Consider the following 24968-nt stretch of genomic DNA (forward strand, 5'->3'; position numbering starts at 1 on the left):
TTTAAAAGGAGATATATCTAAATTCTTTAACACCAAAGACAGAATGACACTGTAGTTGGATGGGTCCTGACAAGCTTTTTGAGTAGTCAACTAGTTGATCACAGAAATTACATCTCCTGGCATCATTCTAAGGTCCTCCTAGTGTTACTACAAACAACCTAGGCTCAGTCCCCAGTGTAGATGCAACTCACAACACTCACAGCTCACTGAATTATCGGGATCTGTGGCGTAAGGTATCCTATCTCCTTGGACTAAAGGGTGATGCAGTTAAAGGATGATGCAGTTCCTTAGGGCCTTGAAAACAGCACAAACCCCAGGCTGGGTCCTGATGCAATACTCTAGCCCTTGGGAAGCACAGAATCTAAGAGCTGAAGGGAACCTGGAAGATCAAGTCTAACATTTTCATTTTACAAGCAGAGACCCCAAAGTGAAATGACATGACTACGCTCATACAGACATGCTTGTGATTAAGTGGAGTCTAGGAACGCATGCCTTTTGACTCAGTATTCAGTACCCTTCCAATTCTTGATTTTCAGTATCCATGGGCAGAGGAGTAACACATTACAATCCAGCAGCATCCCAAGAGTTTTCTTTTCACAATTTATGTTCTTGGCAGGATCTACCCTGGATACATGGTACCATGTGTAACATACTAAAATTATATAGTTAGGTCATGACTACAGATAAACATCTAGATCAACCTTGTCCAACACGCAGTCCAGGACAGCTCTGAATGTAGCACAAAACAAATTTGTAAACTTTCTTAAAACATCATGAGACTTGTTTTTTTGCAATTTTTATTTTTTTTAAGCTCATCAGCTATCAATAGTATATTTTATGTGTGGCCCAAGACAATTGTTCTTCTTCCAATGTGGCCCAAGACAGCCAAAAGACTGGACACCCCTGATCTAGATAGAGATGGCACAGAAGTTAATGTGATTATAATTACTATTCCCACTATGTCTTTTTACTTAGTACTTTTTTGTCTATATATCTCTGAATATATACTTATAATTCTTAGGCTTCTGTTTATTTCAACTTTATCAATGTATTGTGTCTCTGGAAATATAAGAACTATGAATGGTCATCCACGAAGGCCACTAGCTTACTGTGCAACTCCAGGTAAATTATTTCATCAATCTTTATGGCTTTATCTAGAAGAAGAAACACAAGAACAACATAGTCATAAAATAAGCTGTATCTGTATATGTGTGTGCCTGGGCAGGGACAGGGGACAGGGGTGCTTATCTCCAACCCTTGCTTAATAGAACAGTAGTTTCGGTACAGTTTCTACAAGTAAAACACTCCTTCCTTCACGGTTATAAAATTGGAAAGGTATTCCTCTAGAAAAAAAAAAAAAATTATTTGCCCAGTGAATGAATAATATTTTTTAAAGTATAACATTAAAGAAAAAAACAAACTCTTATAAACCTTAGTAGTAGGAATATTCATAATATTAACTACCTTAAAGAGCTATTGTCAAATAATGAGTAAACTAGCCTTTCTCTTGTTTATTCCATTTCCAATTCAATGATTACATTTCAGATGATAACCAAAAGGCATCAAAATAGTACTCAATAATCCTAATCATTAGACAAAAGGCAGCTCCTAGAATTTATGAGAGCTTGGTAGCCCACTCGCCCCAATGACATAAAACTCTTTCAGCCTTCACTTTAAGGGTGCAAGACCTTGTCGTGAATGTATCCAACAGCAGAAGGCTACAAATATTGTAAATTTGGGGTATGCTACTTGTTAGACCACTGAGTTTCAAACTGTTCCAATATGTGTATTAGATTCTACGTGTATGAGACTGTGTTGTAAAATACAGTCCCAAAGAAATGTATTTTACAACACAATCTAATACATGTACAAACAGAAAGATATAAAACCGAAAGTTTCCAAAATAATACTTAGCACCTTATTACTTGTAATGTACTCACATTTCTATTTCTTCCTTCTTTAACGCTTGATCTAGTAAACTGATTTTGTGTCCCTCTAAATGGATCATAATCTGCAGTTTTAAAAGCAGTGCTTCAGAGTGATTTTACTTCTGGCTTCCTTAAATTTAGAATGTGGTTGTGTAATACACTGAGGGAGCTAACACTAATGTTATTTTCCACTCTACACAATCTCAGTGCTTTTTATGCTTAAGATTTATTCTCTTAACATTTTTGTGAGGTCAGGAATATGATCTGAAGTAATAAGCCCAGGATATCTAGTCATGAGTTACTTCCTAACTGACCGTAGACCACAGCTATCCCCAATGATACTAAACTCTTTTAATCTCCAAATCACTTCAAGAGAGCAAAAGATTCTATAAGCAAACTTCCAACAGTAGCACTATCCACCCCTTGCTACCTCCAAAAAAATCTTAAGAACTGGTACTGTTCATCACCAAATACCAATTAGGCAGCGATATTTTTTCCTTATTAAATTACTTAACACCAATTTATACCTAAAGAAACATTCTACAAATGAATATTACTAAAAGAGAAAAGCCATCTGGCAAATATTTCCAGACCCACACTGGATGATGCATCTTTCCTTGGAACTAATACAATCCTTTCTCCATTACTCAACAGGGCTAACTACCTGTTATGATTTGAATGTCCCCCCTAAAACTCACGTTGAAATTTAATTGCCATTGTAACAGTGTTGAGAGGTGGGATCTTTAAGAGGTGACTTAGAGCAGGAGGGTTCTGCCCTCATGAGTATATTAATGCCATTATCTCGGGAGTGGGCTCCTGATAAAGGATGACATCTTGGCCCATCCCCTCTAGCTCGCGTGCTCACTTGCCCTTCTGCCATGTTATTATTCAGCAAGAAGAAGGCCCTCACCAGATATCGGTGCCTTGCTCTTGGACTTCCCAGCCTCTAGAACCATGAGCCAAATAAACTTCTATTGTTTATAATTACCCAATCTCTGGTATTCTGCTATCACAGCAGAAAATGGACTAAGACACCATGTATATTTGTTTTATTCAAAAGCAATGGCATCTCCATTCAGGTAGTCCCTCAGAGCTATCTACCATGCCAACCTAGAAAGAGCTCTACTCTGTAATGTTGTCTCTGCTATACATATGCCTACTGCTGTTTAAGAGTTTCAGTCATTCAACAATTATTTTTGGAGTGCCTACTATATGAAGGCACTATTTTACAGGGATCAGAGTTCACCCACTTGTTTCACTAAAAACTTTCTCTTCCCTCTAAAACTCAAAGATCTGGTGACCCTCTGATTACAGAGGGAATAAAACTAATTTAGAAAAAGAAGTCAAGACAACATGCACAGGAAAGAGTGAAGCACTTAAAAAGAATTAACTTTTTAATTTGGCCAGGCACGGTGGCTCACACCTGTAATCCCAGCACTCTGGGAGGCCGAGGTGGGTAGATCACCTGAGGTCAGGAGTTTGAGACCAGCCTGGCTAACATGGGGAAACCCTGTCTCTACTAAAAATACAAAAATTAGCCAGGCATGGTGGCGTACACCTGTAGTCCCAGCTACTCAGGAGGCTGAAGCATGAGAATCGCTTGAACCTGGGAGGCGGAGATTGCAGTGAGCCAAGATCGCACCACTGTACTCCAGCCTGGGTGACAGAGCAAGACTCTGTCTTGAAAAAAAAAAAGAAAAAAAAAAGCATTAAATTTTTTTAACGTAATTAAAATTTTAAAAATAAATTTATTTTATAAAAATAATTTTATCTTTTAAATTTATTAAAATTTAATTATATAATGGTATTATATAACTTAAAACTCTAAATGGCTTTCATGTTATTTTATTTGTATTTTATAACCTCATGAGGCTATTAGATTAAGAATGTACAGGCCATTTACACATTATAAAGTACTTGTAATCCCAGCACTTTGGGAGGCTAAGGCAGGAGGATCCCCTGAGGCCAGGAGTTCAAGACCAGCCTGAGCAACATAACAAGATCCCATCCCTACAAAAAAATTCTAAAAACAAACAAAAAAACAGCAGGCATGGTGGCACACTCCTGTAGTCCCAGCTACTCGGCAGGCTGAGGCAAGAGGATCACTTGAGCCCAGGCATTTGAGGCTGCATTGAGCTATGAGCATGCTACTGCACTCCAATGCAACTTGGGCGGCAGAGTGAGACTCTATCTCAGGAAAGGGAAAGGGAAAGGCAAAGGGAGAAGGAGAGGGAGAGGGAAGGAAAAGAAAAAGGAAAAGGAAAGGAAGAGGAAAAAGAAAAGAAAAGAAACCAGTGTGCAGTATCACTCTATAGATGGGGAAAACTGAAGTCAAGAAAGGTTAAGTGACTTGCTCAGTCAAACTGATAGAAAGAGGCAAAGTCAGGACTTCACACTCAGAGCTGAATTCCACAAGACACTGGAACCATCGCTCACGGCTTGAAAACATCATAAATACCTACATACTAATTGGAAAAGTATGACCCAAAAGAAGAAAACCAAAGAGCTGTAAGTAAAGCCAAACAGGGGAACCAACAAGATATTCCAATGTATTCTCTCTTTACTGTTCTGCTCACATTAAAGAAAAACAGGCTGAAGATCAAAGAAAAACATTCCTGCTGACAGGCTGACTCACTCTACAAATAATTTCTGAACTGCCACAGGCACACAGATTCCCTGCCAAGGAAAATGTGGCAATTTTGCTCAGTGGATTACTGCACGGTGCTAAGTGAGTGAAGGTTGTATGGTCAAAACTGAAGTGCACACAAACCAGTTTTCTCAGGCTTCCATAATAACTCATACCTCTCAAACTGCCTCCTTGTCTGAATGCAGCTTGCTGGGCCACAACAGAGACCTAGGGCCCTGAGTGTAAGTCTGTTATTCACTCAAGGAAATGTTCAGAACAGTAATGCCCTAATGATTTTACTGATCTCTATAGCTTCATTATAGAGTCAAGTTTCTGGGAAAGCTACTTCCCTACAGAAAGTTTCCCTTCATTCTCCTGTACAATGTCTTCTTGGCATTTCTTCTTTTTTTTTTTTTTTTTTTTTTGAGACGGAGTCTTGCTCTGTCACCCAGGCTGGAGTGCAGTGGCGCAATCTCGGTTCACTGCAAACTCCACCTCCCGGGTTGAAGCCAGCCTCCCAAGTAGCTGGGACTACAGGCGCCCACCACCACTCCCAGCTAATTTTTTGTATTTTTAGTAGAGACAGGGTTCCACCGTGTTAGCCAGGATGGTCTCGATCTCCTGACCTCGTGATCTACCCGCCTCGGCCTCCCAAAGCGCTGGGATTACAAGCGTGAGCCACCGCACCTGGCCTCTTCTTGGCATTTCTAATGTGCCACGTTTCCAGTGTGCCTCAACTCAGGGTATTTCTCAAGAGTCACTCAGGGCCAAACTGCATTAGCCTATTGCATTATGAGTTAATTTGTCCTAGAAGGAAAGAATTCAACTCTGGTTAGGGAGAACAACCAAATAATTTTAATATATGAACGCTCTATGGTACCAGGTGCTGATAAGAATACAAATTAGGAGGAGAATATAAGTCTTCTATCTCCTACACTGCCTAAAACAGCATCTTCAACACAGCAGGAACTCAACGTGTATTCAAATAAAGTAACTATGATATTGCCTATACTTTTGACAGTTTTGTTTTGCAAGATCCTAGGATGTTTCTGCCTCCTCTCTCCCACATCTCTCCTATTTAAGCTTAACAAGACACAGTGACAGTGGGTTGAATCTGCAGAGGAGAATGGCTGGTTATCTGTAACTGGACTCTGCACACAGTGGCACTCTGCCTACAAGTTCACAAGTTTCATCACATCATAGGCCATCAGAGCTGAATCTGTCCTTCACAGATGAAGACATTGAGGCCTACAGGTCACAAAGCTTGGAAACAGCGGAGCCAGGACTCAAAACTTCTGGTTTAAAATGCATTGTTTTTTCCACTGCCTAGTTTTCCAGAGCCAAATTATCAGTGGCACAAATCAGGAGACCAACAGTTCTCAAAGTCCTGTCAGCTAGTTTACTCCAAGAGCCAAAGGAAAGGCTCTCATCTTCACTACGCTCCCAGTGAAGGCATACAGAACTTCCGCATACAGAACTTCCACATGACCTAATGGCGTCCTACAAGGGCTGAGAATTTTGGGGAAGTGAACTGCTATTGCATGGCCTTCTCGAACTGCAAACTTCATTCTTCTCTGAACTAGAGACTTACACTCATACTACTTATTTGCTTACAAAAGAAAGACGGAAAGAAATTAGTTTGAAAAGTACTTCAGAAGAGCTGTCTTCAAAATCATAAAATGTTACTGTCTGAAGGAACCTCAGAGACCACCTATATAGTCCAATCTCATTTCAGTGATGAAGAAACTGAGGCCACAGACTAATACCAAAATGTGCCTTCCCTGGTTTCAAACTAGAGGCACAGCCCCCAAGAGAATCTATCTTCTTCAATATTCTTTCCATTAAGCCAGTGGGGGTACATCAATATCATCCAAGAAGGATGATTCCTGGAATGAATCATCTTCTTGGGTCAGAATACCCCACTCACAGGGTCACTGAGTACAGAATGTGTATTTTGTAAACCTCCCTCAGGTGATTCTGACAGGCAACACTGCTTAAGAATCCATTCTCTTCTCCATCCTTTTCTTTTATTAAAAGATGACCCAGTAGCTGACTTAACACATTACTGACACCCAATCACCAAACTTAATGGCTACCCGGTATTCAGGTAGCAGGGAAAAGACATCCACGAAGCCTTCCTGGGAAGTGTTAAAAGTCAGGGCCCAGTCACGTCACTCTACTAGATATCAATTCATTGTTCCTGCCTAATATTTATTCTTTGGCCAGATACTAATAAAAATGAAAATCTTCTATCCCACAATCCTACAAAGAAGACAGAATTTGTTATTTGTTTTCCTGAACTATTCAACGCTCAATACTTTTTCCAGAAGGACCATAAATTACAGCAGGAATGGGCTGTTGAGGAAAAGAAAAATCTGTTCTACCCAGTTCAAATGTTACTGTAAGGACTGAGCCTCAGGTTAGAGAGTGAAGTTAAAATACAGAAGAGACTCAGTATTATTTATTCTTATCAACTTCTGCCCCCCCACCAAAAAAAAAAAAAAACCAGAAAGGAAAGTTAATTTAATCTGATTTTCTTTCATATTACAGTCTACAGAACTTCAAAGTGCAAAGTAAACAGGTAAGAAAATACTATTGTCTTTATAGCCTCCAAAGGCATTAAAGTTTATCATCAAAAACACATCACAACCCCAAAGGGAAAATCCTCTTAGGTCATTAAAGAAGTAAGAACTGAGCAACAAAACCAGACAGCCATTCCAAGCAACCAGTAGTGACTGTGAGAAATGTTTGAGGAAACTGAATCATCATTTCTTAGGAGACAAAAAGCAAACCACATACTTCCCCCAAAATTCCACTATGTGAGTCAAGAGATCCAGTATCTGAGAAGTTCGTCTCAAAAAGCTTAAGAGTCTACATTTTCCCTTCTAACCAGGCCTTGCCAGATACGTACACTTGGTACCATTCCCCAAGCACCAACTGCTATACACTTAGCACGGGAGTATTCAGGCAAAGCATCTTTCCATCCCTGAAATAACAAAACCATCTTGGCCACAGAAAGAACACACATATGAAATGTTCCCGAGTCATCAGAAGTGCACTCATGGAAAACCACAGCTTCTAAGTTCCTAAAAGCTGAACCCGAAACACTGCTAAATGGTCACTTTATTAATTTACTTGTGGTCAGGACAAGGCATCAAGTAAAGGGAGATGCTGATTCTGTTAAGTAACAATTCTGAGCACCACTCTTCTGAAATACATTTTTAAAAGTAACAGGAGGAGCTTATACTAGGAGAGAAGACTAAATGCATAAAACTGAATTCAATAAGCAGAGGAACACACTGAAGGACACAGAGATAAGAGCAATTACCAGTTTTGTAGGAAAATAGACCCCCAGCCTAAGACAAGCAGGTAAGATATGGGGGGAAAATATACAAATTTGCACATGGAATGTTGCTAAGTTTGCTATGAACTCCCAGAGTCTCTGACAATAAATAGCTAAATGACTTTCTGTACACATGTATACAGGTTATATTTCAAAGTACAAATGAGTTTCATCATTCTCTAAAACTAGAAATGATAATTTCTTGGCTAATAAGCAAGATCTAGTGAAAAAGATCCCATATTTCTCACACAGAAAGAAGTCTTAACTTCTCTGAGCATATCACGATTGGGGAAGAAGGGCAGAGATTAGCTGACTTCTCCAGTCCCATACTTATCTTACTAACAGAATTCTCTATCTTTGTCTCGGAGTTAAGACACTTAGACTTTTCATAACCATTTGTGGAAATTCCTTTCCTACAACAGTCATGCTGCTATTAGAGATGAGGAATACTGAATATTTGCTGAGAAGTGTAACCTAACTAAAGCTACTTCTCTAGAGATTTCCAACACGTAAGCCTGCTCAAAATAATAAGCAGGGACCTATCCCTAGGTCTCTGACTGACCTTCAACTATATAAACACCCTTTGGAAAGTGCACCTTTGAAATTACCAAGAATCTACTTTTAAAAGCTGAAGTAAGCAGCTGAGTAAATTTAATTTAAAATTAATATTTAGAAGAGTTTCAAACTTTGTGATATCTATTGAAAGTGAGCAGGGAAGTGTGCTTCTGTGATGTTATATGTATATATTGGTTTGCATCCATGGTTCCTGGTTCATAACCCCCATAGCCCTTGTTATAGTCTTCTATTATAATATTGGGGCACTTTGGGCCTCAGGAAACAGAATCTCTCTTGACCTTTTCCTGTCCTCTTTTACCTGCCTCAAAGCAAGACTCTAGTCCAACTGTGGGCCAAAAAACCCTCATGCCTGGGAGGGTTGTGCCCCATATTCTGGAGAAAGGAAGGCTGCACAGAAAGGCCAACGACAACCTGAACAGACAGGCCTTGCTGGGTTTCCGGTCAGTCTATTAGTATGAGATCATGCCTCCTGTGTCCAGTCACATTTCTACATGGTTGTCAATCATGCCTATGTAACAAAGCCTCCATAAAAAAACCAAAAGGACAGGGTTCAGAGAGCCTCTGGATAGCTGAACACATGGAGGTTCCTGGAGGGTGGCGCACCCAGGGAGGCATGGAAGCTCCACACCCCTTCCCCTATACCTTGCCTCATGCATCTCTTCATTTCTAACCTTTGCAGTATCCCTTAAAACAAACCCATAAACCTAAGTAAATGTTTCCCTGAGTTCTGTGAGCTGTTCCAGCAAATTAATCCAATCCAAGAGGAGGTCGTGGGACCCTCACCTTGAAGACAGTCAGTCAGACACTTCAAAGGACCAGACTTGTGACAGGCTGGTGTTGGGAGAGACAGGTATGGGTTGGGACTGAGCTCTCAACCCATAGATCTGATGCTATCTCCAGGTAGATGGTGTCAGAACTGAATTAGAGGACACCCAGTGATGTCTGCTGCTTGGAGTGTGGGGAAAAAAATCCCACACGTTTGGTCACGGAAGTCTTCTGTATTGATTGCTGTGGTGTGAGAGTAGAGAAGAGTGTTTTTCCCTATGGCTTCCAATGAAAAATTATGCATTATCTGGGACGCCCCTCCGGGTTACCAGATTCTGATTATGAGGAGGCTGTTTACAGCTCTGGAAGTTGTAAATAACTGATAGCGGTGCAAAGTAATCTAGATCCCTAAATATGCAAATTCTGCCCTGTCAGGTGAAGTTTCACCTGACTTTCCTACCCCTAGGACAGAGAGTTGTTTTGCCTCCATTTGCACATTCATTTGATATTCCTGATCTATAAATGAGCAGCTTTTTGGACCTCTCCTTTGAACCAGTTATAACATCTGCCTGGTTTCCTCTTTTGGAGTAAAATAAAATCTTCAACATACGTTCATTTTATATCTGTGTAAGAGTCAGGATATTACTTTCGAAAATTATCTTTTAACAAAAGCTAGAGATCTTTGCTGTTCCACAGACTCCTCCAACCCCCAGAAAATGCTTGTGAACATAAAATCTTATATAATTACAAAGAATTCAGGACATCCTAAAGGCCAGTCATGAAGGTCCATATTCCCCAGTTAATAACTTCTGTTCTATAATAAAGCATAGAAATAGCCTCAGTATTACAAAAGGTCCTATATAAGTAAAGTAAGCCCAAGACCCTGTGTCTCCTGTAGGTGAGAACAAGAGACATTGTTAGATATATCCATTACTTAAAATTCTGTAGGAAAAGCCCTATAACTGCAATAAAAAGGAGTGCAGTTCTGATCCATGCTACAACATGGATGAACCTTGAAACCATTAAACGAATGGTTAATCAGGAAGTCAATCAGGAAAGACCACATATTTACTGTATGATTCTATTTACATGAAGTGCCCTGACTAAGCAAATCTACAGAAAGTAGACTGGTAGTTGCTGAGGACTGGTGAGAAGGAAATAAGGAAGTGACTGCTGAGTACTGCGTTTCTTTGGAAAATGTCCTAAAATTGATCGTGGGGATGGCTGCACAACTGTGAATATACAAAACACCAGAGTTGTACACTTAAAAAAGCAACATAACCTAACAATTCCATTTGTGTTCACCAAATGTCCCTTCAGCTAAGAAACCACCTAAGATTCTTTGGATTCACAGGCTTTCTTTTAATAAAAAAATAAAATTTAAAAGGCCTTCTGAACAAGTTTTTAAATGGGCCAAGGATAGCAGAAATTGCAACTCCAGAAATAGAGAGTAAAGCTCTGGATTGCAAATGAAAGCAACCATAACTACCTAAGAATAACTTGCCTAAAGGTATATTTTTACGAGTTTATAACCAGGATTATTAACTACTAAAATGACGAGATTTTAAAGAATTTTTTTTATCCAGCAATTCGTAAGCACATACTGTAGCAACTACCCAGATATCTGAAAAGGACAGTGACCTTTGAGTATTCCCCTGAACTGACACCTCACCACTACTCTTGTGGACTCTGAGAGTCATGTTAATGTGTTCTACAGAAAGGCAGCTGTGGTGTCCTAGAAAGTCTGGACTGGTAATCAAAACCTTCGGCTCTAATTTTAGCTCTCACTTAGAAGCTGTGTGATGTGTGGCACAACACCAAACCTCTATGCAACTGGACTTTGCTCATCTGCAAAACTAGAAGCCATTGGGATAATTCAACAAAAAGTTCAGGAGAAAAAAAAAAGATACCATCATCCACTCACAGGGTTGTTGTGAATATTAAATGAGATAAGGTAATAAGAAAATGACTGCAGATAATAAACACTCATTAAATATTTAGTGAACCTGAATTATCCAATGATAAACATTTTCCTTTTCTCTTCAATAAGCAACAAGGAAAAGCAACCTTCCCAGTCACAAAGGAGCTGGAAGAGGCTTTAAGTAGTTTGATTCCCATGCCTATGTTGTATTTTCTTACAGACGGTGGTAATAAAACACACCTTAGTAACGAGCTATTTCTCAGTTTTCTAAGCAAGATGTTAAGTCAACTCTTAATCTTCAACAATCTATTAAATCAATCAGAAGGCTGCGAGTGCCCTCTAGCCTACCTATACAACAGGATTAAATCAGTTACCTACTATCTTTACAGATCGTAAACCTGTGTGTTTTCAGTCATCCAAACAGACTGTTGACTCTTGTGGTCATGATTCTTGGGAAAGCATTTGAAAACGTTTTCAGAAAGGGCTGGGTAACAGTCTTAGGCTTTCTTCCACTCTGGCCCAACACAGCCCAGACAGGGAGCAGACTTACCCTGGCATCCTCATATTTGCCCTCCCCAGCGCCCTTCAGGACACTTCTGAAAGGCATTCCCTTTCAGAATAATGTGAAAACAGAATTTCCAATTTGCCTCAATTGTCTCAAAGACTCGGTGCCATTAAGACTGGAATTCAATACAGAATTGATCTATTCCTTTTTAGACCCATCTGTCAAAATGAATTCAAAAGAATAAGCCTCCAAACAACATGGTCCCCCAAAATTGAGTATAAAGTGTTACTACAATAGCCACTTAGAATCTAAAGCATTCTAGAAGATTATGATTTTAACCTGAGAATTAACTACTACAAATATTTTAAATTCTGCCCTTAACAGGGTCCTTTTCATACTCAAAAACAACTAAGGTTGCTTTGTTCCCATCAATTGTGTTTTAACATTTACAGACTAGATAAACAAGAATGCAGTAGGCTTTACTGTCTGGGGAAATTACAGAAAAGGAAGGGCATTTCACATTTTAGAATTGCCTGTACAGGCTGAGTACAGTGGCTCACACCTGTAATCGCAGCACTTTAGGAAGCCGAGGCTTCTCAGTGAGGATGGTTAGAGACCCAGAGTTCAAGGCTGCGGGTAGCCATGATCGCACCACCGCACTCCTGCCTGGGCAACAGGGTGAAACCCTGTCTCAGAAAAAAATAAAAATAAAAAATAAAATAAAAGTGCCTATACAGCTTCAGGAAAGAGTTCTCAGTGCTCTCCTCCATGTGTGGTATGCAGATGACAGAAATTTAACATTTGCTGCCCAAAGCTAAATCAAGAAGTTATGTATTAAAACTCTCTGGTAGTGTAAATTAGTACAACCACTTTGGAAATCTGTTTGGCAGTACACGTTACCACACAGCAACTCTACATTTTATGTTTACCAAGACATGTTCAAGAAGGCAGCAGTGTCATTCACAATAGCCAAAAAACTAGAAACATAAATGTTCTACAACTACAGAACAAATTAGTTACAATATAGTTATACATTGTAACACTACACAGCAATAAGAAAGAACAACTAATGCTACCTAAGAACATGACTGAATCTCACAATGTTGAGCAAAAAGGCCACTCACAAAAGAGAATATACTGTATGTTTCCACTTTATGTAAAGTTCAAAATCAGCAAAACTAAGCAAAACCTTTAGTAGGTATCAACTGGGAAGGGACATTAAGAAGCTGGCTGGAGTGCTGGAAATGTTTAATATCTTGATCTGGAAGTATATTCATACATAAATATTTACTGACCTGGATAATTAAGATTTGTGCCTTTTACTGTATGCAAATTGGCCCTCAAAAAAAAAGCCCTATGATTTTTTTAAACTCAAAAATGACTCATTCACTTTATGGGATAACAGAACAAATCGCTGATACATAAAGCCTGAATAATGGGCTAGGATTGTTCTGCAGTTTCTGCCTATACTAACAGGCAACTCATTCATTTATCATACATTTGAAGTTTCCTATTTCATGACAAAAAGCTGATGTAGCTGCATTATGTTATGCCACAAAGCAAATTATATGAAAAGCTCAACTTACAAGATGTAACAATTTTAAATCTGAATGCACCTAGTAACAAAATCTCAGCAAATATACAGCAAAATCTATTAATAATAGAACTAAAAAGGAGAAATAACTGATAAGGCATATGACTTGAAGAGGCAGCCACAAAACAGAAAATCCAAGTGGTTGGTAAACATTGAAAAGGGTACTTAACCACATCAGTTATCAGGAAATGCATATGGGAATTACAAGTACATTTACCTGCTTACCAGATTGGCAAAAAATAAGCTTTATAAATATCAGGTTTGCCAAGTTGGGTGGAAATAACTCTCATATATTGTTGATAGTAGTATAAATTGTATTGGCCTCTTTAGAAAAGTTTAGCAATATCCAGTGAAGTTAGGCATGTACGCCTTTACAATCAGCAATTCCACTCCTAGGCACAAATCCCAGAGAAACTCTTGCACTTGCGATCACTTGTTATATAAGAACACTCATAACAGCAATGTTTGAAAAAGCCTCAAATTGGAAACAATCCAAATGTGAATTATAAGTCAAATGGATAAATAACTGCAGTTTAGTCACACAATAAAATACTATATATACAGCAATAAAAATGAATGAACTTAAACTACATGCAATAACATGGATCTCATGAATACTGAGCAACACAGGAAAATCACAAAAATAAAAATACATATGCATCCATTTACATCAAGTTTAAAAAAACAAACTAAACTTAGGATGCATACACAGGTGGTTAAAACTATTTTTAAAAAGGCAAGGGAATAATTATAAAAGTCAGGATGGGGTTATCCCTAGAGGGGAAGAAAGGAAATATTTGTAACAGGGTGGAGCGTACAGAGTTAGAGATAAATGGTTTATATCCTAATCTGGTATTGTTGTTTTATTATTGTTCATTAAAATGTAGATATGTGCTTTCTATACTCTTCTGCACGTATAATAAATCCCAAAATAATTTTTAATTAAAATGGAGAGCAAGCCCTTCTTTAATTAAAATGGAGGGCAAGCCCTTCTTTTTCCCTTTCCTCTTCCTCTTCAGGAATGAAACACGAACCTGACAGGTGGAACCCCAGGCAGCTAACCTGGCCCAGGAGGGGATGCAGTACTGGTAGCGGAATGACAAGACAGAAGCAGCCTGGCACCTCAAAGACTCAGGAATGGCCTTATCGGCACAGAATGGAGTGGGAATGGAATGGAATGGAATGGAATTGTATTGGTATTGCATTGTATTGTACTGTAGTACTGTATTGTATTGTATTGTTGTGTTGTGTTGTATTGTATTGTGTTGTAATTTTTTTGAGAGAGTCTCACTCTGTCGCCCAGGCTGGAGTGCAGTAGTGTGACCTCGGCTCACTGCAACCTCCTCCTCCCGGGTTCAAGCGATTCTCCTGCCTCAGCCTCCTGAGTAGCTGGGATTACGGGCACCCACCACCACACCTGGCTAATTTTTGTATTTTTAGTAAAGACGGGGTTTCACCACGTTGCCCAGGCTGATCTTGACTTCCTGGCTTCAAGTGATCCGCCCACTTTGGCCTCCCAAAGTGTTGGGATTACAGGCGTGAGCCACCACGCCGGGGCAGTTTTCTCTTAAAGAAATATATTTATATCTTTTTAAAAATCTCTATTACTTTAGGTTTTTCTGTTACATACACTCAAACCTAATTCTAGCTGATGCATTCAGTGATCTGGACATATGAAAAATTTTCTAAAAATTAAAGCTGTCCAACAGTGGAAAGAACTCCCTGAGAAAGTATGTAGCACTCACTCCTGACAGGGCATTCATTGTAGAGGGATTCCTAGGCAGCAAGAAAGCTGGACTGCAGGACTTCTAAAGGCCCTCCAGGCAATTAAGATTCTAAGGCTACTACTGGAACAAAGCAGCTTTGGGCTTGCCAAAGCTGTGGCAACTGTGTGCCTCTGAATCTATCCTGTTAAAATCAGTGGGAACATTCCCTTTCTATAATCCATATTCTATCCACCTTCAAGATTCTGTTCAAGAATTATCTCCTCATTTGTGCCTTTTAAAACAAACTTGACCTCAACTCCAGCATGCTGGGTGTTCTCCCCTCCAGAGGATCTCCTCCTCCAGACCCTCCATCCAGCATTTTCCAGCTCAGCTATGTGCCTCCGGATTCCACCCTCTGAATTAAATCACAACCAGACTCCTTAACCTCTGGTTTCCAGTTGTATTAGACCAATGGGAGGCTACAGCAGGAGATCAGACGGTAGGAAAAGAGTCTGAAGTATTTATTCCCCTTGATTCCTTTCCTGCTGGGTCACTGGCTGGCATTCCTACAGGTTACCTTCTTCTTCATCTCAACTGTCTCAAAGTTCCAGAAACTACTCCCTTCCTTGCCCTCTCACAGGCTTAAGAGTGTAATCCCAGTTACTTGGGTGGCTGAGGCAGGAGAATCACTTGAACCCAGGAGGCGGAGGTTGCAGTGAGCCGAGGTCGAGCCACTGCACTCTAGCCTGGGTGACACAGCAAGACTTGTCCCCCCAAAAAAAAAAGAGAGTGATAATGGCTCTCCTATTGCTAGCCAGCCCCTAGATGTTTCACCTAGATGTTTTCCTTAAACCTGCTCAGCCTTGAAAACAGTCCCTTGATCCCTTAGTACGCTGTTGGATTATGCCAAGATATGACTGATAGATCCACAAACTACTCGCAGCCTTCACCACTCCATCTTCTCAGAGGGCCCCTATCTCCCCTTCCCCCACAGCATGGTTTTTCTCTCAGTAACTGGGTTCTGTACATTTACACATACAGACTGATTCACATCAATTCCCTATGGAAATTCTTAAACCCAGGCTGATTCTCAATTCTGCCACCAATGTGCACAAACTGTATATAATACTAGATTGGGTAAAACCTAATTAAGAAGGTAAATATTACTAAAAATTCCAGACACATAGACTGAAAAGCTAAGTCAAATACTGGGATTTGGATTCTATCTGTTTATAACCTTCTTTTCCTTTAATCCAAAGGCTTTGGAAATTATTATAGATCTGTTTCATCTATAACACTGGGAGAATGCCAAATACAGTGCTCATCCTGCAATGGCCACTCAAATGTCAACAAATTTTTTAATGTCCTATCAACAATCCCAATGAATTTTCCTTTTCTTCTAGCAAATCCTACAAACAAGACACAAGGCTCAAATAATAGAACAGAGCTCCTAAGGTCAATCTTTCAGTTTACTGCTTAAATTCCATTTGAGATTCAGAAAGAAAGCATCCCTGAAAAAGATTTAAGGGTCACAGATAAAGACGCTCAGGGACCTGGAAAGATTCAATTTTTGAACCCAAAAAACAAAACTGAGGGAAGCTTGCTGTTTGCAAATCAAGAAAAGAGTGGTGCAGAAATGTTGCAAAGGACAGCATTTCTTAAGAATTCTGCACTGCTATAAAAGATCATGCTGCACCATCTCCAATATATATTCCTGAGCAGCAAGGCTTGACCCATGGGCAAAATAACCCTAAGTGAGACAATAACAGACAGGTTAACCTCCAAGAAGGGAATCACTCCCCCACCCATATGAAAGCATAGACTACACAGATATCCAGGTATCTATGGTAACAAACTTCAGACCAGTTTCTCAACCTCACCACTATTGACATTCTAGGCCAGATAATTCTTGTTTGCAGGAAACTGTGCATTGTAGGATGTTTAGTTGCATCCTTAGCCTCTACCGACTAGATGCCAGCAAAGCCCTTCAGGTGTGACAACCCAAAATGTCTCTAGACATTGTCAAATGTCACCCAGAGGGCAAAATTGCCCCTGGTCAAGAACCACTGCCCTAGATAAGCAATTATCACTCAAACCCCACCTAGCACTACCAGGGTGCACACGCTAACCTTGATTCATCTATGAATACCAGCTAATTTAGTCATCATTTTCTAATGAGAAAAGAAAAAAGCCACCTAAGGGGTAGACTGGCTTTATAAAATACCTTTTTCTTAAAAAACTACAAATATTTGGCAACTTGCAAAGTGATACCACCCTCTAGCACCAAGGAGAGTATGAATAAAAAGAATGGTTGCCAAGGGGGAGAAAGGCTGCTACAAAGCTGTCTGACTTGAATTCCCTCTGACATCATCACAACTCTCAGCAGACGAACATACTCATTTTATTCTCTATGAGACACAGGTGGAAAGTACTGCAGTCTATGACACATCACATACGAGCAAATGGAAAAAGGTAAGCAAACTATCCTAATCAAATGATGACAAAATTAAGGGCAGGAACACACTGAGGGCTGATAGCCCGAGCCTGTCAGTCTGGATTCAATGCTTGTTATATGTGGACTCCAGGTCATCTCCAGGTTTTCTCTCACAGCATACTGTCCACACAAGTAGTTTTCAACCCTATGACCCAATGCCCTCTTTTTATAACAAGTATTCTGTAATCCCTTTTGCTATTCTGAAATGTCATTTAAAGATTATAACACTATGCCTGCAGACACAAGTTTTAAAATTTCAATATAATTCATTAAATGCGACGTAAAGGAAAATAAAACACAATTTTTTTTTTGTTTGAGACAGTCTCCCTCTGTCGCCCAGGCTGGAGTGTAATGGTGCATGCAGCCTCAGCTCACTGCAACCTCCACCTCCCAGGTTCAAGCAATTCTCTTGCCTCAGCCTCCTGAATAGCCGGGAATACAAGTGTACGCCACCATGCCCAGCTAATTTTTGTATTTTTAGTAGAGACGGAGTTTCGCCATGTTGACCAGGCTGGTCTAGAACACCTGGCCTCAAGTACTCTGCCCGCCTCAGCCTCCCAAAGCGCTGGGATTACAGGCATGAGCCACCACTCCTGACCCAATAAACAAGATTTAATAATAATTTAATAATAAAACATGTATTTTCAGACTACACTAGAAGAAAAAAGATTCCCTCCTCCCCCAGTACCCCATTCCCAAAGTGCCCCCTAGAGGGTGGAGCTATCCTATCCCATCTGCTCCACACAGACCCTCTCCCATCAGTCACAATGGTCAGCAACCTCTACCCTTACCAGGGGTAAGGACACAAAGTAGGCAAGAGGGAGGGATCTGAAGTCAGACCAACTGAGGTCAAACTTGGCTCCACCACTCAACTGCTGTGGTTACCCTCTATAAGCCTCGTTTTTCATCTGTAAAAGAAGGATACCAAAAGGTTTTTGTGAAAATTAAGTAAGTACAGTATTCCTACACTTAACATGTAATACATGCTCAATAAATGTCAGCCATCAGAGTTAACATTACTATTCCTGAATCCACCTTGTATTGTTTCCTAGCTTTTGCTCACTTATTCTATTAGCAGAAAAGATGGGAGACTGGATATCCATTTATCAGAGATACTCTTCAACAGATTCGTGTATAATATAAGCTGCATCACAGGCCAGGTGCAGTGGCTCATGCCTGTGATCCAGCACTTTGGGAGGCCAAGGCAGGTGGTTGGATCCCTTGAGCCCAGGAGTTAGATACCAGCCTGGGTAACATGGCAAACTACCATCTCTACAAAAAATATATAAAAATCAGCCGGGCTTGGTGGCATGTGCCTGTCGTCCCAGCTACTCAGGAGGCTGAGGTGGAAGGATCATCTGAGCCTCAGAGATTGAGGATGCAGTAATCTGAGATTATGCCACTGCACTCCAGCCTGGGCATCAGAGTGAGACCTTGTCTCAAAAAAAAAAAAAAAAAGCTGCATCACATGACTTCTAAGATTATTTCTAATTCTGAGATGCTGCACTGCACTGAGGTTATTTTTTTATTCACTTAGGTCCTTTCTTCCCAGGTGGAGGGCCAAGAACATGTCTTACATATCATATAAAGTAGTTAGAGAAACACCTCATAGAATGATGGTTTAGTGTGCCACTGAAAACCCAGCCTTGGTTATTGGTTCTTTACCATTTAGTCCCAAATAGTATTATACATTACAGTCAAGGAATGAATGACAACTTTTCCAGTGAAAGCACTTCATGCAACATGTATGTTGTCTTCAGAAAGTGATGACTGCCTAGGGCCACTCGCATCTATGTGGATTAATTCCTTACAGCAACAAGCAAAGCAACACTCCTAAACATTCTAAATTAACAGGTGAGGAGGTGAAAGGTGGTGGCAACAGCTAGAGAAATACCTCAAAACAAAACTGATTCCAAAGTTAATATTCCAAGTAAAAGCAGTCATTGTTCTGTTAAAGTAAATGCATAGGCCCTAGAATAACCATATCTCTGTGCATGGGGAAATATCTTACATATAAGAACCTATAATTTACATAAACATATCCTTCTGTAAGAGGATAAACAGAAACTGTCAATTGCTACAAGTCACTCTGCATTAACCATCCAAGATGCTCACAGCGGTTATTTCTGGGTGATAAATTATTGCACGGGGTAGAGTGGAATGAAGGGGATGTAGGAGATAGGGGAGATTAACAAATCCCCTTTCCTTTTGCTTACTTATAGTTTCCAGTATTTCTAACATAATGGTCTTTTAATAAGAATTTTAAGTTATGTAAGGGTATTAATTAAAACTGAAAAATCCATGAAATTTGGGGCAAGAAACTATTTTAGATGAACTTTTCACTGGGAACTGTGGATAACCTAAGTATTCATCTATGTCTCTCACATACAACCTAAAATTATCCTAGTTCCCTGCCTGAAATCACAATGGATCAAAACTTAGTTTCTCTCTTCTTTATCCCCCCTGCAGACCTTACAGGTTATGCCACTACGATGTCAGCACCCAGTATAAGGAAATCTCACTACCAGTTTTTGCCAGTTTCCCAGTGACACCAACCCACCCTCTGGGATAGTGAGATAAAGAGAGAGAAACGAATTGTTTTTAAAGCACTGATTTTGCACTCAGAGAAGTGACAAAAACAAACAAACAAACAAACTTGGCTGGGCATGGCGGCTCATGCCTGTAAGTAATCCCAGCACTTTGGGAGACCAAGGCAGGTGGATCACCTGAGGTTAGGAGTTTGAGACCAGCCTGGCTAACACGGCGAAACCCCATCTCTATTAAAAAACAAAAATTACCCAGGCATGGTGGTGTGCATCTATAATCCCAGCTACCCGGGAGGCTGAGGCAGGAGAATCGCTTGAACCCGGGAGGCGAAGGTTGCAATGAGCTGAGATTGTGCCATTGCACTCCAGCCTGGGAGACAAGAGCGAAACTCCGTCTCAAAAACAAACAAACAAAAAAAACAAAACAAAAAAAACTAAACCCGGACACTTTTTCTATACCACCATTTCAAAGCTATAAACTCTCCATAATTCTCACACTAAGAAGTCCATAAGGAATCATAAAAGTCCCAAAAATAAAATGTCATTTTGGTAAACACGCATTTAACAACGCTATTCTTCCCTGCTCAGTAAAACAGCACAGAAAGATCTCAGGAGAGGAAACAGCTCTAAAGCAGGCATACCTCTCTGCTCAACAAAAGAACTTAAATTCAGACTGGTTCAATCCAACAAGCATTTGTTAAGCACATACTATATTCAGAACACCATGCTAGGTGTTTATTCATCTCTAAACAAAGAAGACATGATTATCTGCCTGCCGAGGAACCATAACTCTAATCTGGAAGACAAACATTCAGATAAACTAATATATGGCAGACCCTGATAAAACGTAATAATAGAGGTTTCAAAACTGCTCTGGTAGTACAGGAAGGGAGGGATTAAAACTGCAAGAATTATGAAAAAGAAAGCCAGGAGAGGTGACTTGTGCTCCTAGTCCTAGCTACTCCAGAGGCTGAAGCAAGAGGATCACTTGAAGTGGGAGTTCCAGGCTACAGTGAGCTATGATTATGCCTGTAAATAGCCACTGCACTCCGGTCTGAAGAACATAGCAAGACCTTGTCTCATTTAAAAAATAATAATAATAATTTTGAAAAAGATTCTTCAATAATTTAAGTTCTACATATACGGTATTGATATATTTAATTCAGCCATTTATTCATCCTGATCATTCATCCAAAATAAAAGGTGGTTGGCCAGGCGCGGTGGCTCACGCCTGGAATTCCAGCACTTCGGGAGGCCAAGGCGGGTGGATCACCACAGGTCAGGAGTTCAAGACCAGCCTGGCCAACATGGAGAACCCCGTCTCTACTAAAAATACAAAACTCAGCCGGGCGTGGTGGCGTGCGCTTGTAATCCCAGCTACTCGGGAGGCTGAGGCAGGAGAATCGCTTGAACCCAGGAGGCAGAGGTGGCGGTGAGCCGAGATCATGCCACTGCACCCCAGTCTGGGCAACAGAATGAGACTCCGTCTCCAAAAAAACAAAACAAAACAAAATAAAAGGTGGCAGAAACGCTCAGCTATCAAAAGCAAGTATCAGAGGTGAAATCTACACACTGGGATCCTTTGGACTAAAAAAACGGAGACAAGTGCCTTGGAACCAGGAGGATGTCTGCAAAAGGCTCACCAACGTCAGAAGGTCTGTACTAGGCATCTTCCTCTTCCAGCCTCCTCTCCGCGCTCCCCTTTTTCAGACTCTGTAAAAGGGAACCAGGTTTGTTTACTTCTAGAGCTTTAAACTGTCTCGCCGGCCCGCCTAGATTCGCCAGAGCAGCCAAGTTATGGTTCTCTCCCTCCTTTGAAGGCTCAGATTTCACTCCCAGATATCACACTCCACCCCTAGCACCCCAGACCAGCGAATCAAAATCCTGCTGCAACTAGGCTTTCCTCCCACAGCTGATGAAACTAATCCAGACCCAGACTCCCACAAAGCATTCCACCCAGGTGGAAACTAGGGGAAACGCCCCGTCTGCGCGCGATCGGGGTGGGAGCCCAGCCCAGGCCACCTAACCCAGGCTGAAGGTGCCGAGGCTGCCAGGGTCCTGCCTCCTCCGCACTCCCTTCAGAATCAGCACGGCCTCGCTCTCGTCGTCACCCCTCCCTCCTCACAGCCTTCCCCTCCCGTCGGAGGACCAGCAAATCCTGGCCGCCCACGCCCACTCCTACCCCGCGGCAGGCGTGGGCTCCAGACCCGCCCCACCGCGGCCCCGCGCCCGCCCGCCGTCCACTCGCTTGGACCTCGGCGGCTGGTGCCCACGCCTTCAGCCCGCCCCCGCCCCGGCCGCAGCCGCCCCGCCGCCTCTGCGCGCCCTCGGCCCACCCAGCCCCTGTCCTCTCCTCATCCCGCGGCGCCTCTGTCCCGACCCTCACCGCCCCCCGGAGCTCGCGGCGGCCCCTCCACCTCCTCACGCCGGAACCAGCTTCCAGTCTCCTTCCCTCGAGCACCCGGCCGGCTCCACCTCCTGCGTCTCCCTCAGCACGCGACGGACTCGCAGGCCGCAAGACCCAGGCTCCCCTGTTGCCGCCGCCGCCGCCGCCGCCGAGATTGGAGGCCCGGCAGCCGCCGGCCTCGCCCCTCCCGGAAATGGCTCCGGGGGCACCGGCCTGGCTCCCGGACCCTGGCGTGCGCGGCCCCGCTGCTACCAGCCGCGCGCACGCCCGGACCCGGGCCCCACGGCCTGTGCGCGCCGCCTACCGGCCAGGCAGCGGGCTGCACCCAGGCCCTCCAGTGAATGTCTCAACCAGGCCGTCCTGGGGCGGCTGTGGTATCCCGACGGTCACCAACTTCTCTTCCAAACTGCCTTGGACAAAAAACTTTCTGGTCACATTTGGTCACTTGGAGCCTCCTGAGAGAGTAGGTCTGCAGGGCATTGTACAAACTAATCCAAAACAGCCACAGAGTTGGGTCTCTTTCCTGGGCCGGGGACTTCATTTTTCCATCGAGGTCAGTGGTGCCTGAAGAAAAGCAACAAGGAAACTCATTCAATGGAAATACCATCCTCATCCTCCCCTCCACCACTGCCCCCCAACTCCGAAAAAAAAATGGAGAGCAGAGGCTACTCTGTCATCACTACTTTCATGAGCAGTGCTGGGAATCACCTTATACGCAAGTGCAAGGGCCCACTGGGATCACAAAGGTCGCCTTCATTTCCAGATGAAAAAACGAAGTCTCAGCTGGGTGCAGTGGCTTACGTCGGTAATCCCAGCACTTGGGGATGCTGAGGCGGGAGGGTTGTCTGAGCCCAGGAGCTCTAGATCAGCCTGAGCAACATAGTGAGATCCCCAGCTCCAAAAAGAAAAAGAAAAAACTAAGTCTCAAATAGGTTTCCCATGACTTGTCCATGTTGTCCTAACATTGCTTTAGTGGTAGCAGAAGGCAGTGCAGTTACATGGAACCAACTGGTCAGTGACCTGCATTCAAGATTTTTTTTTTCAATAGATTTTAAAATGACACCTAGATAGACTCTTGAAACCTCTCAAACAAAAATGACACTAATGAGGGTACCCAATTCCATCCCCTTGGAAAATGTTGCCATGACACTAAAATTAGGGCATCATCATCACTACCCTCATTATCCTGATGTAGTGCTTTCAGGATGAAATGTACTATCACAGCTGCCCTCCTCTGCATACCCCATCAGCATTTCCCAATTCCCCAGCCAGAATGGTTAAGGCCCTGAAAGACTATGAACAGGTTATCTTTAGGCCTCCTCACCCCCATTCCGTCAGAACTCCCAGACATCTCTACCATCCAGAGCCCCCGACTGAGGCATGAACACCCCCATACCCTTAGCCCCCTCACTACCGTTCCCCAGCAGACATGCATTCTCAGTGTTTAAGGATCAGAAAATGTTCTGGGGCCTCCTGCCAATGCCTACTCATCAAGAGTTCCTTTAGGGTTTCAGGTATGCCTTCCCATTCTCCATCTCCTACCCTTCTGCTTTAATTCTTCATCAGATCCCCCAGGAACTGCACACCTCCTCTCCATCTCCTTGTTAGTTACCACCCCCACATCCTTTAATCTAGAATGTGTGCACCCAGATGACTAGAGGGCAGGGTCACGTCTGATTCCTCCTTACACCCTAAAACACAGTATACAGTCTGCTCATTCTTCCCAGATGCACAAACCAATTCAATCATATCGACTGATCCTTGCTTTGCCAAGAACTATGCTAGGCACCTTTACGTACGAGCCTTTTTTATGGCCTGACTTGCCCAGATCAGGTGACTCTTATCATCCCTCAACTTGTAAACAAGGACACCAAGACCAAAGAAGGAAATGATCCTCCCAAAGACACACAGGCAGGATGGGGTGGAGTTTGCGTGGGAGTTTGGAGGGGAAGCCAAGGGTTCAGAATTTGTAGGGGGGACCTCAAATATGCTTTTTGGTTAATTAGAATCAAAAAATGGTAGAGCTAGAGGGGTCTTCAGCTATTCACCAGCTCCACCCCAGAGAATACACAAATACACATGAAGAAACTGAGGTCCAGAGAGAGATGCGACTCCTGGCAGTTCCTGGCAGAGCCCAGCCTAGAACATGGGTCTGGGTTTGCAACTCTGTGAGCCCATGAAGCTGTGTGTGTGTGTGTGTGTGTGTGTGTGTGAGAGAGAGAGAGAGAGAGAGAGAAAGACTTCAGACCACCCTGCTCTCCTACCCCACACTCCCTCTGACAGCAGAATGACGTTAGGAGGCACTTACCTGGCTGGTCAGAGGCAGAGGAGGGCTATCTGGAACTTCCATTCTGAAAGTGTGGTTTCCCTGAGAGCAGCATTGGCTTTACCTGGGAGCTTGTTATAAATGCAGGTTCTTGGGGCCTCACTCCAGACCTCCTGAATCAGAATCTACGCCTTAACAAGGTCCCCAGATGGTCTTAATGCACAAGAAAGTAAGAAGTACTTCCCTAGACACTCTGTTTTCAGAGAAAGCACAATTTTTGTTTGCTTATTT

General features: G+C 42.2%; 1 protein-coding gene across 4 annotated transcripts in view; it reads right to left on the minus strand.

The window, feature by feature from the left end:
* The window catches only part of SGPL1 (sphingosine-1-phosphate lyase 1), a 62186-nt gene extending 39521 nt beyond the window's left edge, over nt 1–22665 (minus strand). The window contains exons 1-2 of one of the 4 annotated variants that reach the window (XM_009245511.4): nt 22422–22665; nt 21648–21717 (exon numbers count right to left, since the gene is read on the minus strand). In XM_009245511.4, the coding sequence (XP_009243786.1) occupies nt 21648–21674 (27 nt within the window). In that variant the 5' untranslated portion in view covers nt 21675–21717; nt 22422–22665. 4 annotated transcript variants of the gene reach the window in all.
* Nucleotides 22666–24968: the final 2303 nt, after the last annotated feature.

The sequence above is a fragment of the Pongo abelii genome, chromosome 8 (assembly GCF_028885655.2).
Source record: "Pongo abelii isolate AG06213 chromosome 8, NHGRI_mPonAbe1-v2.0_pri, whole genome shotgun sequence".
NCBI classification, from domain to species: domain Eukaryota; kingdom Metazoa; phylum Chordata; class Mammalia; order Primates; family Hominidae; genus Pongo; species Pongo abelii.